The following is a 23,516-nucleotide window of genomic DNA, read 5'->3' as shown; positions in this document are numbered from 1 at the left end:
CCACTTTTATTCAGTAAATGCATATTCAATGCCTAGCCTACTAGATGCCAGAAAAATGCTAATTACAGAGTAAGACCCTGTTTTCAAGCTATTTATAATCTAAAAAATACTCCGGACAAGTAAACATTGATTTACAACACAGTAAAATAAATACTAGTTAGGAGAAAGTTCAAAGTTTAAAAGTCACTAAGAGAAGCATAGAGTCTTGTAAGAGTCAGTCTCTCAAAGGAATGTTATCTAATTGTAATTAAGAGAGAAATAAGAAATAACAGGGTTGAAGGTGTTGATGGGGTGGAGCAAAGGAGAATTTTATTAAGGGACAGAGTAGGTGCAGAAAAATGAAAAGAAAGGTAATGCATTTGTGGATTCCACAAACTCTTGGCCATTTATTTTTCTAATTCTCTTGTGTAAATTCCAAGTGTCAGTAGCTACTGTTACCTGAACATTTCACAGTACTCTGTTTTGTGATTGAGCAGAGAAAAGTCAGGTTTCTAAAATAATAATCGAAAGGTGAGTGATGTTTACGTTCTTTCTTTAGCTGCCATCTGCTTTTTAAATTTCTCAGGTCTGCTGAAGAGTTAAAGGCAAAGAGTTTAAATAGGTATTTTCCAATGAACGTGTTAGGATATAACCCAATGACTTCTTTGGCAGGCCTTAGTAAACTGAGCTAGGTCTGATTGAGGGTCCTTGCTGTGTTATTTCTTTCCTCATTGACTTCTCTTTCCTCACTCCAATAAGTTTATTCTTTTGACAGTTAACCATAGTCGTGTTATTATTTGTCAGTGAGTGAATAAGGGATTCCCCCTTCCCAGTCTCTCTTGTGTTTTGCTCCAGGTCTCTTCTTTCTCATCTTTTCCTTAACTTTTCTCCCTCTTTTTTCCCCAACCCCTGACAACAGACTTAGGAATTTGAATATGAGCCAAATAACTAAAAAATAACAGCAGGATATTTCTACATCTCTATGAATGAACATGACTGTGTGGCTACTGCAGCTGCAGGTATGCATTCATATCTACATTAATTATTGCATCATGGACTTCACAAAGCCAAGCCCCCAAATTAATCTCCGCCTCCTTCTCTGGCATTCAGAATATAAACTCACCAGAAACATTCCAAATGCAGAAGTGGTTCTCATCTTTTTTGCAGCTTAAGATCTGCCTTGATATTTGAAGAGATCTAAACTAGATCAATTTCTTTCACAGGATCAACTAAACAGGTTGTACTTTTTATTATTAATATCAATACTTAGATTTTAGATATAGAAAATATAGAATGCAAATTGTATATTACAAAGCTGTTAAAAAATGAAATATACAAAGACCAAAATCTTCATTGATACTTTAATTAATGATGTAAAGTATTTAAAACCTTTTAAAATAATTTGTTTGCTGTTAAAAATAATATTTTATGTTTATATAGTGTTTTGTTGCTTATTGCTTTAATGTAAAATTACAGTAGCATTGCTATCTTAAAAGTGCTGAATGCTGGACATGTTTTCCATTTTACTAATGAGAAAATAAAACAATCAGTGTATAAGCAGGTAGAATAGAGGTTGAATTTTAGTTTTGTGTTCCTGTGATAGGGGGACTTGCAAATAGTGGCATTACTTTCATGTAAGAAACTTCAGATAAACATGACAGAAATCCACAGTACTTGGTAAATCATTAATATGTAGGTCATTCACACATATTGCCTTTTAAATCTGTGAATCCTTAGTAGAAACTAGAGAGCTCCTTGATCTAATATTCAAACTTAACAAATATTTCTCAACATATACTTTGTGTCATAGTGCTGGAGACTGAGATAGAAAGATGTACAAAAGAATAGTCTCTACTTTCAGTCACTTTGCCCTCATACAGGTAAATCTAAGAAAGTGGGGACTATAAGAACCCTATGTATCTATATCTACTGTAGTATTCCAGCACTGGCCACAGGGCCTAGGAACAAGGTAGGCATTCACACAGGGAGTATTTGCTGTATAAAAGGCAAGTTGGAAGATGCAGGAGAGGAGTATGCAGAAAGGAAGGAAGAAAGAGAGGAAGGAGAGAGGGAAGGAAAAACACTTTCTAAGTTTAATTGAAATTATAAGTCACATTGTAAACAATTTTTATTGATGTTTCTTTCTGAAGAACTGACCTATGTACTCAGAATATGAAGTAGACAATTTCTAACTGAAATAGATCTTTTGAGAAAAAGGGGATCACATAGGAAGTAAATCCATACATTGTAATATGAGACCATTTACCAAAAGGAACAAAATGAGAAAAGATATTTTATTACATGCCACCTACTTTGCCTCTCAGACCAAAATAGACTATGAAGGGGTAGCTGGAAGTCAGCCCATCACTTAATGATAAATCTACCACTCCCAGCTGACTATAAGCCAATTCTTACAAACTTGGCTGAACACCAAGAAAGTAATTCACATGAGTAAACAAACCAATAGGCAGGACAAATGGTGGTGCATTTTATACACATTTCTTCTAGTGAAAGATCTATTTTCTGAGACTAAGGAGAAGGCTTAGGGAACAAGTGATTTATTGATAAGACTAATTTGTAGTTTGGAAATAGAAATCTCATATTTTTGGTGACATTACATCTGATATGACATAGAGGACAGCTTTCTAAATTTGAGATTGTCCTAAGGGCTGGGGCAATTTATGTGTGTAGAAGAACTTAAGCAGGTTTTTGGGTAAACGTGAACAGGAGAAATATCTAGAAAGGTTAATGTCAGGAAGGGCAAAATATGTTGGGAAGCTATGTCAGAAACTCGAAATAAGGTAAGTTTGGCAGTTGAAAAAAAAAAAGATACTAAAGGAATTTGAAAGCTAATGAAAGAAAGTATGCCTAATTAAAAATTCTGTTAGTAACCTTGAACATGAAGTAGATTGTCATGGGATCAGGAGATGAATTAGGAAATGATAACCATCTTGCTTAACCTTATCATTTTTAGTCAAGTCATTTAACGGGAGTATCCAATACCTTATTGATCAAATGGGGAAAATAGTAATTTTCAAGGTCACAGAGGAATCCTTTATACTCTCAAGATTCCATTTCTTTGATATAACCATCACAGGGTCATTAACTTCATCTTCTTTTCTTTTAAATACATTCACCAAGCATTTGGTTTATTTTAATAAAATGATACGTATTCAGGAAATCAAAAATCTTTGACTTAGATATCCAGCAATAATAATCAAATGTAATGATCTTTATTGTTATTTGATGTATACGTCATTGGATAATTTGCTAAAATATTGTATTTCTTGACCTCTTTGTCTTTTTATATGCCCCATCAATTTTGAAAGAAATTGAAGGCTCTGTGGTTTTTATTTATCATAGAATAAATATAATTGAGTATATCCATATTTTTATTTAGTTTTAAGCATATTACTTCATAATCACTTGTGCTTTCCTATTCTTTTATGTGTTAGACATCTTTCTAATATGGTTAAAAACTCTCTATGTGCCAAAACTATTTCATATGCAACTTTACTATGTTTTTGCCCCATATGTGCAACAACTAAGAAGTGCTAGGTATGTAGGAGGGTCCTGTGATATATGCAGTTGTTAATGGTAAAATATTGTTAAGTACATACAAAGTATAAAATACAGTTTTTTTTTTCAGTGTACCACAATGAATTCTGAACTTGACTATTACGAAAACTTTGAAGAACTCCATGGGGTTCTAATGTATAAAGATTTTGTCAAATATTGGGATGATGTGGAAACATTCCAGGCAAGACCAGATGATCTTGTCATTGCCACCTATCCTAAATCTGGTAAATCTCTTTGTTATTCTTTTTTCACCTAAAAATAATAAACCAACTGTAAATGGTAAATATTAAGGTGTTCATGTCATACACACTCATTCTCTATATTAAGAACAGATGCAGTAGTTTTGATATGAACATAGAAAAGGTAGCTCTATTCCATGACCACAATTTTTACCTATAACTTGAATAGCATATTGACAGATGGATGTTGTTGAGCACAGTTAGAAACTTACATAACTTACATAATGAACCTGTATTCATCCCATAATGAAAATTTAAAACTACCAATTGTTTACCTTATATCATTAATGTTGTTGTATATACAGAGTATAACCACCACTTTTTACGTACTCTACAACTCTCTTTCAGCTCACCGGCTCTTTAAATCTATCTACAAAACTCCATTTTTAAGCAGAGTTCTGGAGTTTTACAACTATAGACTTCTAGAAATTAGACAAGTCTGAATTCATATTTCTCCATCTGGTTGTTCCATTTACCACTTGAAAATAAAGTCAAACACACTAAGTATTCCCTTCATTACCTTGACTCTAAATCTTCTTTATTTTCTTCCCTATTGGAATAAATGGCAGCTCAATATCGGTCATCTGAAGAGGAAACCCGTGAGCTATTCTAGATTCAATCCTTCTTGCTTATTCATCTGGCATTTGTAATCAATCAAAATGTTTTGGTCATTTAGTCTGGTAGATATGTCTCACAGTCAGCCTCTTAACACATCTCTTGTCTCCCTTTCTATTGATCCCTCACTCCACTACTGTGTTTATTCTGGCACCAAAGAAATTCTTCTAAAACACAATTCTGATAATCTTGCTCTTCTGCGTAATATAACATATGTCAGTACTTTTCCACGATTTTTATAAAAACAACTTGGATTCTTTAGTATGAACTACAAGGCTTGCTATCTGCTTGCCTGAACCCCAACTCCTCTCTTCAGATAGGCTCTTTGATTTAGGTCTTATAGTCTATTTCCAATTATTTTCCTAACTACTATACCATTCTTAAGTATCAACTTTAGATTAAAAAGAGAGACTGGGCTTCTGCCTGGTAGAACTGTTTCTTACCTCCCACAAGTGGGGAATTTATGCCAGTAATTATTAAGGCTAAGTTGAATATCACATCCTCTCAAAAGCATTTCTTGTCAAAATATCATGTCAGCAGCAATAACAGTAGCAGCAGAACACTGTGTTATAGATTCCTTCTTTGCAGTTATTTAAATCCCTGTGCCATACTACACAATAGTATCTTAATAAAAACAAAATTTATTTTGCTATTGAACAATGTCACTGACTTCAAAAGGCCGTTAGCTCCCATAGGACAGGAACCAGATTTATCCGTTGCTAAGTTTTCTGACCTAGGACCCAACGTGAGACATAATATGCCATCAATAGAATTTTTGAATGGAAACATGCTTGTGTGCATCACGTATTATTCAAGACTTCTTACTTTTTAGATGTAAAAATTTAAGTCCAAAACTGTTACCACCTTGCACAATGTCACAATTCATCATGAACAAATTTGGACACAGGTCTCAGGTGTGACCTACTATAATATTTATCTTTATCTTTTGAGGTTATTTTTGTGTCCTAAACATAAAATATTATAGAAAACATTTCCTGAGTCTGTGGCTATTCAGACACCCTTTAAATAGCATTGCATTTGTACCTGCCAACTTTATCCATCTATAAATCCCAGTACTCCTGTCATCAGCTCTACATGGTCAGCACGAGACTCAGGTTTATTTAATTTTTACAGGCACAACCTGGGTTAGTGAAATTGCATATATGATCTATAAAGAGGGTGATGTGGAAAAGTGTAAAGAAGATGTAATTTTTAATCGAATACCTTTCCTGGAATGCAGAAAAGAAGACCTCATGAATGGTAACGTTCAAGTTGATTTTAAAAACTATTTGCATATATTCTAAGGTGTGTATGTAGATGGTACAAGCAACAAGATCATAAGCAAGAAGGGGAATTAGTATCAGGTCTTCTACATAAGACAGCATATAAATTTATATTCAAATTTAAACCTTGACAGGCTTTGCAGTATAGCATATGTATGGCATGTGTCTGGAATATAGTGAATAAGGACAATTCTAATATGCCTTCAGTAGAGTTTAGTAATATGTAAACATGTATTTCTCTGTGGGTTAAATGTGATGATATTTTAAATACTGAGAAAAATACCCATACATTTTTCAATGATACATGCAAAAGTATATTTGCCACAGATTCTTTTAATATTGTGGAAAATTAGAAACAACCTAAATGCTAATCAACAAAAGAATAGTTAAAGGTTGTAAAATAACACTATAAAATCATTAAAAATTTTTGGATGTTTCTTGATAGTGCAGTTTAAATATAATATATCGAGAGAAAAAGAATTAGGAGCTATCAAAACATTCATCTGTGTGCATGGTACTGGGATGGCTGTAAATTTGAGAATATAAGTAGATTTGTATAGATGGTTGCTTGCCAAAATATTAATGATTTCTCTCAGGTGATGAAATTTTATTTCATTTTCTATTTTTCTCTGTAATTTTCTCTATTTATAGTTCTTTCTTTCATAATAAGTATTATTATTAGGAACACAATATAGAATCTTTTTTAATTTTTAGTTTTTGTGAATATATATTAGATGTAAATATTAATGGGGCACATGAGATATTTTGATATAGGCATGCAATACATAATAATTACACCATGGAATATGGGGTGTCCATTCCCCCAAGAATTTATACTTTGTGTTATGTACAATCTAATTACAATATAGAATCTTAGAGTTACTTCTGTTTTATAAATATCTATATAAATCCACATAAGTAGTTATAATTTTTGAAGTTGCCTAACCTTTACTTTTTTAAAAATCAGGAGTAAAACAATTAGATGAAATGAATTCTCCTAGAATTGTGAAGACTCATTTGCCACCTGAACTTCTTCCTGCCTCATTTTGGGAAAATAATTGTAAGGTAACCAGCGTCAAGTGTTCACAAAACTTCATCCAACTCCAAGAAATGATCGAATGATCTCATCAGCTATACACACTTTTTAATTTATTCTTTCATTGAATCTATAGGCATTTAACAAATGTGGAATACAGTCAATATTGTCAGAGAGTCTATATTTTAATTCCAACTCTGTGTTTTGCCAGATGTGGTTCTAAAAAGTCCAGTTAAACTCCCTAAGCTAAGCCTAAGTTATTACATCTGCAGAAGAAAGATAATAATAACATCTTTTTCATCGAGTTGTTCTAAGGATTAAATGATAATGCTTGTAAAGTGCTTCACATAATTCCTAGCATGCTGTAAACAATAAATGGTAGCTACTTTTGTATTTGTTGTTATTACTAATTGTACTGAATGTCCTCCCTTTGCAAAATACTGTGCTTGGTGTTGTTAGGCATGCAATTGAACCAGAAAAGGATAGGTCAGATAACTGTCATATAATAACTATGTATTGAGTGCCTAATACGTGTTAGGGACATAACAATAAGATACATGCAAGCCTTGTCTTCATGGACACATAGTCCATTGGAGAAAAAGGACAGGTTAACAGACAAGACAAAAAGTATCATAGGTCAAGTAAGAGATAGAATTCTAACTCAGACACTGTAGGTAGGGAAGGCATCTAGGAGCAATATTTCCTAGATAGAGGATATTTGTAAATATCCTTTATGCAAATAGATAAAGGATATTTGGAATGATGGAGCAGAAACTATAAGTGATAAAGAAGTGAAAAAAAGTAACAGACTAGTGGATAATATAAATAACAGGCCAACGGATTTGAGCCATTGGTGTGATTGTAGGAAAGGTATGTGGAATAACTGATGGGGAAGAAGGAAGAAGTGGGATTTCTTGAAAGAAAAGATTATGGCTCAGGATAATGTTTCAAAAGTGAAACCTTTATGGTGAAGGCTTTATTCAGTATTTGGTTACAAAAGTGAGTACAAAAGTCTGAAGTAACATAGAAGTAATGATCAATAACTACATGAACTTAGAGAATCAAGTAGATCACACATACCAACAATAACATTACACAGAATGATAAAAGAATTTGAATGGAGAATGAAATCATGAGGCAGGTATTCAAATCTTCGGTTAAAGCAAGGGAATGACTACAAGCTTAGAAATGGCATCAGATAGGAGACGTATAGACTAGTTAAAGTATCATAAGAATAGGTGCAGAATTTTTAAGATAGATTATAATCACTAGTGAATCATTGGGAAACTGATAACTTTGACTCAAGAGAGATGCAGTGCAAGTCATATCTTCAGGAAAGAGCTGGATTTCCCTTGAGGACAGAAAAATAAGCATGCACAGTAAAAAGTTTGGGGTATTGAATAAGATCTGCGAAAAGAAAGAATATAAACTAATAGGAGTTTAAGGAAAGAGTGATCACTCTTTTTTTCTGTCTGGGAAAATAAAAAGCCTCATGGAGGACCTGAAGGCAAGCTATAAAATATGGATAGCATTTTGAGAAATAGAAAACATTCAAGAAAGAGAGACTAGAACAAAGAAGACAAGGGGTGAAAATTCTGAAGTAAATTAATACATACTGTGGCAAAGGGTTCCTCTCAGCTAACAGATGAAAAGAACTAGGAAGAGTTATAAGTAAGATTGGAAAAGTTCAATGTGGCTAATGATGGATTTTAGATGAAAAACGTTCGTTCACTTTTATTCTCTAGGTTTTAGAGGCTTTTACAAGAGGGCTATAAAATGAGAGCTATACACCTAAGAATAAGCTAGATTTCTATAAAATTGTTAGAAAATGTCATTGGTAAGACAATTTAGTAGCTTTAATCATATTCCACAAACAGTGGAGACTCAACAATATCCTTTCATGACATTGCTTAGGTGCCTGAGGAACTAAGTAGATGCCCATAAGGATACTGGACTTTACTTTCACAGGTCTTTTCATGTAACATTGAGTATCAGACCTAGAGTAGGCCACAGATGATCTAACTCCAATCATTTGCTTAGTAAAGAAAACATTTAGGTCAAAAATTACTGGTACTTTGTATTCTTAGTGCCAAAACTAGAAACTAAAACCACAGTTTTCTGATAACTAATTCATTGGTGTTTCTTTTGCATGTAAAATGGAAACTAACAAGCTGTTGGTAGAGATTATATTTTCACTGAGATCAATGTGCATATAACTAGAACCTCATAAACATGTTTTCTTTCCTGCAATATTGAAAGTGAAGAGACTTCAGAGCTATATATTTTTTAATTATGTAGAGTAGTGTTGTAGTATAAAGACCAGAGCACAGTATAGTTGACTGAATGATATGTCAAATGGTTTACTCTCATTGATTTACTCTCAATGCTATATTATGACTAAATTTCAGCTTTGTCTCTTCACTTTTAGATTGAGAATAATAAATAATGTAACTGACTTAATTTATATTGATAAAATTTACAACACTCAAATGAGGTATCATGTGTGAAAATGGCATAATAATGTTATTCTGTTTGTAGTGAGAACAAACAGAACAACACTACAAAAACCACTGTCATCTCAGGTTATTGAAGATGTCTTTATAAATAATTGTACATGTTTTATGTATTTTGTAAAATGAACATGTATTATGTTTATACTTGAAAACATAAATCCTTTTTATAAAAAATATTGATGAGATTGTTTGAAAAAATGTTAAGTGGTTTAATATACAATTTCATCCTCTTAGATAATCTATCTTTGCCGGAATGCAAAAGATGTGGCTGTTTCCTTTTATTATTTCTTTCTAATGGTGGCTGGTCATCCAAATCCTGGACCCTTTCCAGAGTTTGTGGAGAAATTCATGCAAGGACAGGGTAGGAACAGCTTCTTTTCACTGATTTTTTTCAAGGTGATATAAGACAAATGCCATCTCCGAGTAAAAGTTTTTATCTGTTTTGGTATGTTTTCTTCCCTGATTCATAGTTAAAACATAGAAATTCTAAAGGCGCTTGGAGGTTTAGAGCAACCATACTGTGTCCAGATAGATAGATGGCAGAATCTGAGCACCCTGGTCCAACATCTAAAAATAAATATATAGAAGTATGTTTGGGGCTGGGGGTAGCAATTTTACTTTATAAGATTGAGACTCAGTGTCTGATTTTCAGCCTTGTCTCTTTTTAGTAGAAAAAATGTTTTGCATTATGTTATTACAACTCTATTGAATAAGGAGGGGGGAAGAGATTAGAGAAGAGAGAATGTTCGTTTCTTTTCAATAAAATTGCTAGGTTCTATATGAATCTGGAATTCACAAAGAAGTTTGACTATCTACAAAACTCTTCCTCATTCTACCCAGTGTGCAATGTGAATATTTTAACCAGATTTCTCAAATTTGTCAAGAGTTACTTGAGCAGATATTCTGGCAAGTTTTTCCTTTTCGTTAAACATTTTGACTCAAGTGTTTAGATTTGAGGAAGAAAGGGTGCAAGATAGTCTAGTATTCACGAAAGAAGGCCATTCTGATCATGTAGTAACAATTATAAAGAAAAATAATAATGAGTTTTCATATCTACACGTGATAATATTAACTCAAGACAAGTATATGTGCTTTGTGTATGTTGTTACATTTTGGGAAAAGTTCTACTAAAGCATAATGAGTAAAACATATGCCTTAAGATTGTCAAGACCTCCACTGTAGGGCAGACAAATATAATTTTGCGTCACTACAAAGGGATAAATAAGATCACTATAAATTTCATTGTAGAATGTTTTCTGTAAAGAAAAATTCCCTAATAGAGTCAAAGAACAGAGGAGGTGTACAATGACTTCAGGCAAAGCAGAACCTTTTAACTCACGTAACATTATATTATTTTGTCAGCTTTATATTTTATGAAACATTTTTAGTATAAGTGAAGGAAGAGAAAGAAAAAGGAAGAGACAGCATTTGGTTATATCACATCATTTCTAAAATCTAATTTTCTGGAGTAAGAATGACACTAAGGGTACCTAGGAGAGCACCCCTTACCATGTAAACTAATAGTGTAATAAATACTCATATAGTTACTAGTTTTAGTTACCAAATCTAGTTTGTAAATGGTAAATTTGAGACCGGAACTGCATTCTTCTGACTATTAGACCACTGCTAGTTTCATTAAGTCAACTCCCTTCACTAACAATATGATTTTACACACACACACACACACACACACACACACATCAGTTTCAACAATTTTCTCATAAGCTTTCAATCAAATTGATGAGAGAACTTTCCCTACTGTTTTTGTCATAAACTATGTTATATGATAAAATTCACACTATTTTTACATACACAAATTATTTAACATACTTTGCCTCTCTTGCTGCAGAGAACTTTGCTTAGGATATACAGCTGATCTATTCTCATTTCATGATCATCTATTTATATTTATTTGTTGCTATTTTTGCTTGGACACTAGTTTTCAAGCAGTTTTAGACATGATACCACTTTTACACTGTTTTTCTCTCTAATTTTAGTTCCTTATGGTTCCTGGTATAAACATGTAAAATCTTGGTGGGAAAAGGAAAAGAGTCCACGTATACTATTTCTTTTCTATGAAGACCTGAAAGAGGTGAGGAACTTGAAACACATAAGCAACTTGGTAATTTCTAAGAGTTGGCATTTGAAAATACTCTGGATACAAAAATATTCCTTTAAATAAATGATGACAGCCATCTTCTAAATTTTTATAAGAAAAGGACCAAAATAATCCAGATATTTTAGCATAGATTTGAAGCTAGCAAATAAAAATATTCTGAAAATAAATACATTTTAAACCGCAAGTCTCAAAAATGTCAAAGAAAAACTTTGAAAGAACTTGACTTCATGAAACAATAACAACAGACACACACACAAACACACACATAGACACACACACACACACACAAGGAATCAACATGGGAAAGTAATTAACTAGTCTTCAAATGTAGAGATGTTGCAATTGTCAGATAGGTACTATAAAATAACCATGCTTATTATGTTTAAATAAATAAAAGATGAAATTTTAAAAATTACAAAGAAACAAAAGCTATTAAAATTGACAGAGCAGATTTGAAAAAAATAACCAAATATAATTTCTAAAAATAGTTAAAAAATAAATATGGAAAATTAAGAGATGGGTTCAATAATAGATTAGACATGGCTACATAGTGAATAGTTGAAGTAAAAGATGGAGCTAAGGAAATTCCATAGAATGTAGCACAGTGAGATAAATAGGCTATTTGATGAAAAGTAATGGTTCTTACTAAGTTTTAGCATTTAAAAAATAAAAAAGTTATCGGTATGTAAGACACAGTGATAAGGTCTCACATATATCAACTCAAACTTCCAGAAGAAGAGTGTAAAGAGAATGCTGAAATATCAATACACAAATTTTTATGGGCTTAAACTTTTCCCATAATCTAGTTTTTCTTCAGTTTTATTTTTAGTGTAATCCAAAATAAAAATCACTATGAGATACCGGTTTTACACCCACTACACTGATAACAGTTGGGAGGCCGAGGCGGGTGGATCATGAGGTCAGGAGATCGAGACCATCCTGGCTAACACTGTGAAACCCCGTCTCTACTAAAAAAAAAAAAAATACAAAAAATTAGCCGGGTGTGGTGGCGGGCACCTGTAATCCCAGCTACTCTTGAGGTTGAGGCAGGAGAATGGTGTGAACTTGGGAGGCGGAGCTTGCAGTGAGCTGAGACCATGCCACTGCGCTCCAGACTGGGTGACAGTGAGACTCTGTCTAAATAAATAAATAAATAAATAAATAAATAAATAAATATCTGACAATAACAAATATTAGGATGCGAATCAGTGAAAACTAACACACTGTTGATCATAGCATAAAAATACACAAACGCCATGGAAACAACCTGTCATTATCTACCAAAGGCAAACATGCACATAGTTTAAGATCCTGAAATTCTACTCTTGGACATATACTCTAGAAAAACTCTCACTTGTGTACATTAGGTTATATATTCAATAATTTTCATAGCAGCATTCTTAATAACTGTAAAATTTGAAAACAACCCAGATATACATATACCAAAGAATCTATATATAATGTATTTTATTGTATTACAATTAGATATTATATTATAATCAAAGAGAATACACTTCAAAAACACATATCAGTTAGGTAAAATCAAACTATATGTTGTCTACAGATACATACCTAAGTTTGAAACCTATAGAGCAGATAATTTGAAAAATTTGATATTAGCAGATTTTTTTCTTTTCTTTTTTTTTTTTTTTTTTTGGTTGTTTTGTTTTTGTGGGATGGGAGTAGAGGGTGAAGGGAATTCAAAAGAAAAAAAAAAAAACTAAGAAAACTGTGAACGTTCTATTCTATAAGTTAAGTAGTAGGTAGTAGGTGGTGTACATAGTTTTATTATTTAAATGAAATATATACATATATCTCATAATTTTTAAAACATAGAAAACATAATGAGTTTCTTTATTAAGAGGTGAGAAATTTCTTCTATTTTCTTATCCTTTGCTATCACCAAAAAAGCAATTGATCTCCATGTCTTATTCATATATTTGAATAACCTTTAAAATTCTTTATAGTAGTTCAGTAATTTTAGAGTTTTTTTTTTTGGTGAGCATTTATTTAAAATAAAATCATAAATAATATTGTATAAGTTAAATTATTTATAGAATTTAATACTAGATCAAATTTGAATAATAAAAGCAGTCATGACCTATAGTTTATTATATTATCCAATACTGTGCTCTGTAACTAGACTATTAATGACAGTGAATTTGAAATGCACACAAACAAAATTAAATAGTTACTCCACTCTCTTCCTCCATTCCAAATTGTCCATGTCTACTTACTCCCGATTTTGGCCAATAATGGCCATGTTTAGGTTTCCTCTGTATTTGAATTAATAAGAAGGCTAAGAATACACAAATTAATTTTTATTTGTTTCTACAATGTATCCAGTAGGAAAAAAACCAAGATATTATCACTATATATATGTATATATATACACACACGTATATATAAAATAAGATTATGTGTATATATTAAATATGTACACATACATATGAGATGCTTACTTTACACCCATATATACACATAATATTTTTTCTCATGTCTTGAAGCATCGTCTTTTTTAATTTTAATTTTTAATTTTTATGGGTACACAGTAGGTGTATATATTTAGGGGTACATGACATATTTTTATATAGGCCCACAATGCGTAATAATCACATCAGGGTAAATGAGGTATTTATCACCTCAAGCATTTATCATTTCTTTGTGTTACAAACATTCCAATTATAGTTTTTAATTATTTTAATATGTACAATAAATTATTGTCGACTGTAGTCACCATGATGTGCTATCAAATACTAGATCATTCTATCTAGCTCTATTTCTGTACTTATTAACTATCCCCACTTTAGTATTGCAAATAGTTGCACTGAGTGATATAGCTGAAGAATGGGGTATATTATAGAAGTGGCACAGATATCGGGATGTTTGTAGCTATGGTATATAGACAACTGATGTTGCATTGTGAGTATTTGACGTTTTACAACTTTTCTTAATTTTTCTTGTTTCTTTGTTTCTCACATCAATAAATTAGGAGAACATGAAAATTGCCTGCATATTTTTATCCCCCAAACTTGATTTTTCACAGGGGACTTTAGGTTTTGAGTATGATATTTGTATTCATAGATAACATCTATTATGTGTGATTATGCATCAAGGACTACAATAAACATTCGCAAATATTATCTCATTTAGTTTTTTGAATAATCTTTAAGGTATCTTTTATAAACATTTTATGGATGAGGAAAATTATACTTAAAACAGATTTTAAAAAATTTCTCCAAAAGTGTTCTTTTTCCTCATTAGAAATCTAAATCTAATATCAGTAGGAGAAAAGAGAAAGGTTTATTTTTTCTTTCATTTAGATAGTGATTTATTCAGTTTTAGCAATTTTAGCAATTTAGTTCTCAAAACATTTTTTCTCCCTAGGATATCAGAAAAGAGGTGATAAAATTGATACATTTCCTGGAGAGGAAGCCATCAGAGGAGCTTGTGGACAAGATTATACATCATACTTCATTCCAGGAGATGAAGAACAATCCATCCACAAATTACACAACACTGCCAGACGAAATTATGAACCAGAAAGTGTCGCCCTTCATGAGAAAGGGTGAGAAAGTCTTGTGGTTTGCCTCAATACTAGAGGAAGTCACAAAGTGATATGATTATAAGCAAAACTCTAGTGAGGTATTTTAATGCCTGTGAACCCAGCTTCAGTTTTTTTCCAACAGTCTGTCATATTTGAACACACTTTTTAAGTTACACTTCTATTATATTGCAATTACCTGTTGATATTTAGTATATGCATCATATTATGTTAAAAATAATGAGCAGACACCTCAGTCGCAGCACTGGAAATAATATCACACCCTACTAGCTGTCATTAACCAAGCCTATGTGCCTCAGTGTTACAACATATATCATATAGTTCCTTTAAGTTCTAACCAGAAATTCCGCAGAAACATTTTATTCCTATCTCTTTTTGAGTTGAAGAAATAAGTTTAGAATAGTTAGTCAACATTTTTTTTTAACAAGTGGCAAACACCTATCAAGAGTAAGTGGCAAAAAATAGAAATTCAAATATAGCTCTGTTTAGCAAAACTTATCAACATACAAGGAGAAAAAAATTATTTGGGGGGAGGCACAGCCTAATGAGATATAGCCAGTTAACAAATTTAAAGGCATGTCAGATATTCAGATATTCAGAGTATTGTGACACCAGTCTATTGATATGTGAGGAAGCAGAAACAAACAGAATAGAATCAAATCTTGCTCTTCGAACCATATTGTCAGTGAGAGCATCAGGGACTTTTTAAAACAACAGAAATGACAAACCTGGTACTGGAGAAAAACAAAACAAAACAAGGAGCCACTGAAAAGAGAATCAATTCTCAAATTATATTTTAATTATGTACTCTTTTGATTATCTGTTTTTTTTTTTTTTTTTTTTTTTTTGAGACAGAGTCTCGCTCTGTTGCTCAGGCTGGAGTGCAGTGGCACAATCTCGGCTCACTGCAACCTCCGCCTCCCAGAATTAGCAGTTCTCCTGCCTCAGCCTCCTGAGTAGCTGGGATTACAGGTGTGCACCACCACGCCCGGCTTTTTTGTATTTTTAGTAGAGACGGGGTTTCACCGTGTTAGTCAGGCTGGTCTCAAACTCCTGACCTCGTGATCCACCTGCCTCAGCCTCCCAAAGTGCTGGGATTACAGGCGTGAGCCACCGCACCCAGCCTATCTGTTTTCTTTGTCAAAATTCCACATATAAATATTACAAAGGACTTAAAACAGTTGTCATACTTGCAAATGGTGGCTTGCTGCTATACCCTCAGAACCTATCTGATTATTTTAGGATACACATTTTCTGTCTTCTGGGTTTTGGGTTATTTCAGTGGGAAAGTTTAGAGCTCCTTGAGCTAGAGGGCAAGTGAACTCTTGAACAGTTTAAAGAAGAGGGCGACTTCCTTCTTCAAGGTGAGTGTTGGAAGTGTGTTGGAAAGCAAAACAGGAAAAGCCTGCTGGACTATTGTAATTACCCAGAAGGGAAGCACTCTCTGGCTGGCAGTAGCAGGAGAAGTCATAAAGAGGCAGTAGATATAAAGAAAGCCTGAATATCAATAAAGAATTAGATGTGGTTAAGGGAATATCTTCCAAGCTTATGTGTAGATACCTGGTGTTGACATTACACAGGCCATTAAAATGTACATGGAGATAACACAATATGATAAGGAATAAAATGAATTTATTTTTGAACTAATTAAATTTGAAAAACTTCGCCATCTTTCAGGTGGCAAAGTTAGGTAGGCAGTCGTATATAAAGCTTAAGTCTGGATTTTAGTGCTAACAGCATTAAGATGATATTTAACACCTCGAGAGTGGGTAAAACATGGATCTTATCCTGGGAGCCCCAACAACTGAGATGAAACTTGAGAAGAAAAAATAAAGTGGCATGAGAAGAAAGAATCAGAGAATTAAATTTGTCATTTTTTTTTAAAACGAATTAGGACAAGCCCATCTTTGTAAGCCCAAATAACTACATCATTAATGGTATACATTTTATTCCTAAAATTGAGAATTACAAGAATAATATTTGATTAGGTGTAAATGAAAGCTATGAAATTAGCAAACCTAATGATTCTTTTTTGAAGACTTAATACTTACTGCACTTTCTTTTTTGTTACAGGAATTACAGGAGATTGGAAAAATCACTTTACAGTAGCCCTGAATGAAAAATTTGATAAACATTATGAGGAGCAAATGAAGGAATCTACACTAAAGTTTCGAACTGAGATCTAAGAAGATCTTTCTTTACTTAATATATCTGATATTAAAGATTTCTTTTCATTATTCTCCACTTTTTCTTATTTTAGATTGATAGAAAAGACATAATCATGGATTATGGTGACATTTTCTTTTTAAATTTTTGTTTAACAATTTTTTTGAGACAGAATCTCACTCTCTCGCCCAGGCTGGAGAACAGTGGCACAATCATGGCTCATTGCAGCCTTGACCTCCTTGACTCAAGTGATCCTCCCACCTCAGCCTCCCAAGTAGCTAGAACTACAAGCATGTGCAACCATGCTTGGTTAATTTTTTATTTATTTATTTTTTTTTTGTAGAGATGAAATCTTACTATATTGTCTAGGCTCATCTTGAATTCCTGGGTTCAAGCCTCCCAAGTAGCTGCAACAACAGGAACACACCACCATGCTCAACTAATTGAGGGGCTTGCTATATTGTCCAGGCTGGTGTCAATCCCTTGAGTTCAAGTGATCTTCCCACACCAGCCTCCCAGAATACTGGGATTACAGGCGTGAGGCACCATGCCTGGCCCAGGTAACATGTTTCTTGAGCTGTACATATACATGAGAAATAAGAAACTTTTTTTTTTTCCTGCTATCATCTCTTAAATTTTGTTTTCCTTTTCTTTTGCTTCCTCTTCTTCTTTTCTATTTTTTATAAATATTATGCACAACTATAACCTATGGGAATGATGTAGTAACAGAATATTCATCTTGTTAGAGTTGTATTAAAAATAAACAAGCATTTCAAATTATTTCTGTGATTGATTTTTCCATTTAGTAGGACATTAGTATATAATAAAAATGGTGCATGAACTTTGAAGACTCTAGAAGAAGGAATGAAAAAATATATAATTTGGGAGCATAACTATAGCGATGATTTCCTTCCTTATTTTCTTTGACTTTCTTTCTTTCTTTTTTATTTATTTATTCATTTTTTGAGACGGAATCTCCCTCTGTCGCCCAGGCTGAAGTGCAGTGGCGTGATCTCAGCTCACTGCAAACTCCGCCTCCCGAGTTCACGCCATTCTCCTGCCCCAGCCTTCGGAGTAGCTCGGACTACAGGCGCCCGCCACCATGCCCGGCTAATTTTTTGTATTTTTAGTAGAGATGGGGTTTCACGGTGTTAGCCAGGATGGTCTCGATCTCCTGACCTCGTGATCTGCCCGCCTCAGCCTCCCAAAGTGCTGGAATTACAGGCGTGAGCCACTGCGCCTGGCCCATTTTCTTTTACTTTCTACAAAATGAATTAATTTTAAATTTACCTTAGTCTAATTCAGTTTTTTTAACATGACACAACTGATTTCCAAACATCTTAAAATAATTTCAATGAGTTTTATTTATCTTCAGCTAGTTTGAAATATTTATGCTTTAGGGTTCCTTCTGTCCTATATGCAATCCAACAAATGTAAATATTGTAAAATACATTTTAAAGAATAAGATATTTGGCAATAAAAACAAAAACAGAAGAAAAAATAATTAAAATTTTTTGTTTATTTAGAACATCTTCTATTTTTTAAATTCTATTCTTTTTCTGTACTATGTTTAGTCAATGCTTCCTTTCATTAACACAGAGGAGACACAAGATCATTACATATTTACCTTGGGTCTTCAGTAGAACACTTATCTAGACTACAATAGACTAAAAGGCCAAATCTGGGGAGAAATCCAGATGATTTAGTTTCTTATTTTTTGGAGAAAAGTTCATGGATTTCTGAGCACCCTGTTCAATAGTTACAGTTTTTCAAATCAAAGTTTTCCTTTAAATGTTTAACACAGTTATTCATTATACAAAAATTGGAGAGTCTTGGAAACTATTAAGATATTGCAGAGGACAGTCTTTGCCAGGGGAATCAGAATCAATCCCTGAAAACAACAATTGTTATACATTTTTTATGTGCCCATTTAGCCATAATTTTTTAAGTTTCACATTATAAAGTCCAATAACTTCATTAGCATGCATTTTGTAAGACTCATAGTTGATGTTGCCCACATTATAATTGATGTAAGTTAAGGAATAATAAACATACATATCTTTCTGACATCAGTCCTTAGTGGAATAACATATTCCAGTTGAGCCTGAATAAAAATTGGACCAATTACATCTTTCCAAAGCTTGCCCAGAAACTTTTGTATCTTCTTTGGAGAAGTAATAGGGCTGGGATCTAGCCTCAATTTCACATGGAAACTTCAACCCCTTTAGATTCTTGGCATCTTCCTGGAGCTGGGCTTACAGTCCATATGGACTGGAGACAATGAAAACCTTGGACAGCATCATGTGGTAAAATACATAGGGGAGGCCAGTGTAGCTCTGGTTCTGTGCTTCCAAGAAAGCTACAGAAATTTTTATCTCATTGCTTAGTATTTCCAAATAATTATATCTCTAGAGCAATGCCTTCAGGCCCAGATAAATTCATAGAAATACTTTTTAAAGGTTTGTTGACTGACTAATACCATGTGTTATCATTTGAATATGTTCCCCAAAAGTTTATGTGTTGAAAACTCAATTAATCTGCCCTCATGAATGGACTAATTGACTAATGAGAGCTCTGCAGTCATGAATGGATTGATGTCACTATCCCAGGAGTGGGTTCATTATTGCCAGAGAGACTTTGTTAAAAAAGTGAGTCCTCTTTGGCTCTTGCTGTCTCACATGTGATGCCTTTTATGTTATGTTGCAGCAAAAAGGCCCTCACCAGATGCTAGTGCCATGCCCTTGGACTTTTCAGTTTCCGAAACTGAGCCAAAGAAACTTCTGGATTTTATAAATCCCAGTTTATGGTGTTCCATATAGTAACAGAAAATCGACATCTGTCAACACTAGGAAGTACTCAGTTAGCACTTATGGGTGTGGTAATTGCTCATAATTGGAGCCATCCCATAAAGTTCCTTCATATGATTAAAATACCTAAGAATTCAACTTAAGAAACAAATAAATGAGATTGTATGGGACTATACCTGACAGCATAAAATAAACAAGCATCCAAGTTGATATAAATAAATGATTAAATAATTAAATTTAATAAAATAATTAAATTTAATAAATAAATAAATATACCATACAGAAGAATTTCACCTACTTACATATAGTTCCCCATGCCATTTCTTAAGTGTGAGACTCATATAGGGATTTTCTTATAAAGGGCAAGGAGTACAGTATGGGGGGAAGAGTAATTTTAGAGTGGAGAAACCCTACCTCAACCAGGTAATTCCCCTTTTGTATATGACTAATTACCTGAACACGCAGATCACCTTCTATGTTCTGCTCCCTATCAGACCTCTGATCTCACTGCCACTTTCACATTCCCCAGGGATACTACTGTCTGCTAGGCCTCTGAAACTCCTTAGTCCCTTGTCATGCTACCATTTTCAAAGAAACAAATAGAAAGAAAAAGAAGAGAGAAAAGGAATTTTCACTTATTTTTAGGTCTAATGTCTTCAGGGTTCAATCAAAAGTACAGCGTCATAAAAGACCTCCTTCTGCTCCCTTTGCTGACACCTACCTTATCCTCATAAGCCAGAAGACTTGGAAAGGTTCTGGTTCATGTCTCAGGTAACTTTTGAGAAATCAAGACATGTCTTCATTGGAATAGCAAGATTTAACTCTCTTGAATTCTGTTCTTTCTGAGTTTTGGCCCAATATTTAAAAATTTTCTTCTCAGTTCAGCAAAATTAAATAAGCTTAAAATAAGCAGAATAAAGTAAAAATAAAAACAAAAACAGAAATAAACTGGATACAAGAAAACAATGGAGAAAATTAATGAAAGCAAAAGCTATTTCTCAAAAAAGATTAATAACATTAATAAACCTCTACAAAGACTGACAAAGATGGGAAAAACAAAGGACCTACATCACTAAAATCAGCAATAAAATAAGAAATGTAACCACAGATTCTATAACCAGTGAAAGCACAAGAAGAAAAGTCTGTAAGCTTTATGCTAGTACATTTGACAATTTAGAAAGAATGGCCAATTCCTTAAAAACCACCTACTACCAAACTCAAAGAAGACTAAATAAAATACCTGAATCGTCCTATAACTATTACACATGTAATAAAATACTCTTGAAAGAGAATTCCCAAAGCCTAGATGACTTCAGTGAATTTTATGAAACATTTAGAAAAGACACCTAGTAATTGTAATGATACCTGTCTTAAAATATTAAAAATTGACCGGGGCAGTGACTTACACCTGTAATCCCAGCACTTTGGGAGGTCGAGGTGGGAGGTTCGCTTGAACCTAGGAGTTTAAAACTAGTCTGGGCAACAGAGTGAGACCCCATCTCTACTATATATGTATAACTGGTTTGAGATTCTTGTAATTTTTCACATAACCAATATATTTTCTATTATGTGGTTCTTTTTTGTCTTTAGGGTTTGAATCATGATGCTGAGAAGTGGCAAAGTTTTTAAATTTTCAAGTCTATCAATCTGCACCATAATGGAACTTAAAGTTGAAGTTGAACCCTCTCATTTAACAAAATATGAAGATACAGTTATATCTTCATCCTTTCTGAACATCTTAAACGAACACTTTATTTGACTCTATAGAAAGATCTTGATTAATGTTTTTTTCTTATCTTTCAGGGAAAAAGCCAAATAAACCTTAATAAGAATAATAATTATTATTACTGTTAATATTTTATTGATCATTGTATGTGTCACGGATTGTTCCAAGTGCTTTATTCATTTCATTTTCACAACTCTTCAATAAAATGGAACATAAAGTCATTCCCATTTTAATGATAATGACATTATGGCAAAGAAAATCTGTACAAGCTACACAAATTATCCAAAAAGTCACACATGGAAAGTCCTTATGAAAACCTGCTCCCAGATCCATAGTAGATGCTCCCTAAATGATAATTTCTGCATCTATCTAACCCCTACCTACTTTTTTTTTTTTTTTTTTTTTTTTTTGGGACAAGGAGAGTCTCACTCTGTCACGCAGGCTACAGTACAGTGGTACAATCATAGCTCACTGTAGCCTCAAACTCAAACTCCTAGGCTTATTTCATCTTCCCACCTCAGCCTCCCAAGTAGCTGAGACTATAGGCAGATGCTATCATGCTTGGTTCAACCCTGACCTACTTTTTATTTGACAAAATAGGAAACTTTTCGCTAGTTGTTTTATAACAAGCTGTTCGATATTGTCGATATTTCAATCTCCAATTTAAAATTTCAGATAAAACCATATTATCGTAAAAGCATGCTGACAGGAACACAGTATTATTATGGAAACAAAGACTAAATTAATACAGACACACAAACACATGTATACAAAATTATATTTTTGATAAAGATATAGGTTTTACTTTTGAAATATGTTTCATTTAGACTGCAAAACAAGTAAGAAGATCTCTTATGAATCACAGTGGTTTATACTCTCAGGAAGGAAGATAATGATCTAACCAATCTCTTTCATTGGGAACTGTTTTCTGAATATTATAAGGCCCCAGGGATTCCAGATGGAATAGAGTGTAATTAACTCTTCTCTATCAAATACCTGTGTTAGAAGACCTTGACAATGAATGTTTGCCTAGTAGCAAATGGCATCCTACTTCTTGACTACACTTGTGCCTGAGGATACAAAAGGACAAGGTGTATTTAACCTTAGAATGTCTCTGTAAGATGAAAACAAATAAATGCAATTATCTCCACTTAAAGTCTAAAATTGGCAAACACTTATAAGATAAATGACTTGCTCAAGACTGACTAGAAGGAAGAGTTTTAGTATAAAAACTTAAACTCATTATCTCTTTTTTAAATGGGACTGAATGGAGGATTGAGAATGGCTCTTTATGTGAAAGATAATATATTTAATATATTTTCTTTTGTTTTAAGGCAGTATTGAAATGAAAAAAGAATAAACTCTTAGATTCTGATAGCATACATGGTGATAATGTAATAATTGTAGTAATAATTAAGCTATATTGGGTAATTTTTGTATGCCAAACAGCATACTGAATATTTACACGTTAAATCATTCCTTTTATGAAATTTTAACAATGAAAAAGACATAATAGCATAATTCTATGAAGAATCTGCTAAGATAAAGAATCCTAGGCCAGGAACTGTGGCTCAGCACACTGGGATGCCAAGAGGGAGAATAGCTTGAGGCCAGGAGTTTGAGACCAGCCTGGGCAGAACAGCCCGTTTTCTACAAAACAACACAGTCTCTACAAAAATAAAAATAAAATACATAAATAATCCTCTACTCAATAACAAAGTTCATTTGCCCAAAGACACATATTTGGTAACTGAACATTTCTAATGATAATATGAATTTCAAAACTATTATTATTAGGTTGAAATGTTAGTGTATGAAACAGAAATCATACCTATCAATCAGTATTTGATAAATATTTATCTTCTACATTTATTTTCTTTAATAATGTA

General features: G+C 33.1%; 1 protein-coding gene across 1 annotated transcript; it reads left to right on the top strand.

Moving 5' to 3' along the window:
• Window positions 1-1,120: 1,120 nt before the first annotated feature.
• On the top strand, window positions 1,121-17,874 carry SULT1E1 (sulfotransferase family 1E member 1). The gene is made up of 8 exons (XM_007998762.3): window positions 1,121-1,216; window positions 3,629-3,782; window positions 5,547-5,672; window positions 6,663-6,760; window positions 9,479-9,605; window positions 11,242-11,336; window positions 14,751-14,931; window positions 17,002-17,874. Exons 2-8 carry the CDS (start codon window positions 3,638-3,640, stop codon window positions 17,112-17,114), a joined length of 885 nt encoding a protein of 294 aa, XP_007996953.1. The 5' UTR covers window positions 1,121-1,216; window positions 3,629-3,637; the 3' UTR covers window positions 17,115-17,874.
• The last annotated feature ends 5,642 nt before the right edge of the window (window positions 17,875-23,516 follow it).

This window comes from Chlorocebus sabaeus, chromosome 7 (assembly GCF_047675955.1).
Source record: "Chlorocebus sabaeus isolate Y175 chromosome 7, mChlSab1.0.hap1, whole genome shotgun sequence".
Classification (NCBI taxonomy): Eukaryota; Metazoa; Chordata; class Mammalia; order Primates; family Cercopithecidae; genus Chlorocebus; species Chlorocebus sabaeus.
Note: the sequence above shows the minus strand (reverse complement) of the source record. Positions and strands in the feature narration are given on the sequence as shown.

Excerpts from the sequence above, each read along its gene's own strand:
- SULT1E1 (XM_007998762.3), top strand. The coding sequence starts at position 3,638 with ATGAATTCTGAACTTGACTATTACGAAAACTTTGAAGAACTCCATGGG. Across the intron at positions 6,761-9,478 it reads TTTGGGAAAATAATTGTAAG|ATAATCTATCTTTGCCGGAA; the intron begins GTAACCAGCGTC and ends TCATCCTCTTAG. Across the intron at positions 9,606-11,241 it reads GAAATTCATGCAAGGACAGG|TTCCTTATGGTTCCTGGTAT; the intron begins GTAGGAACAGCT and ends CTCTAATTTTAG.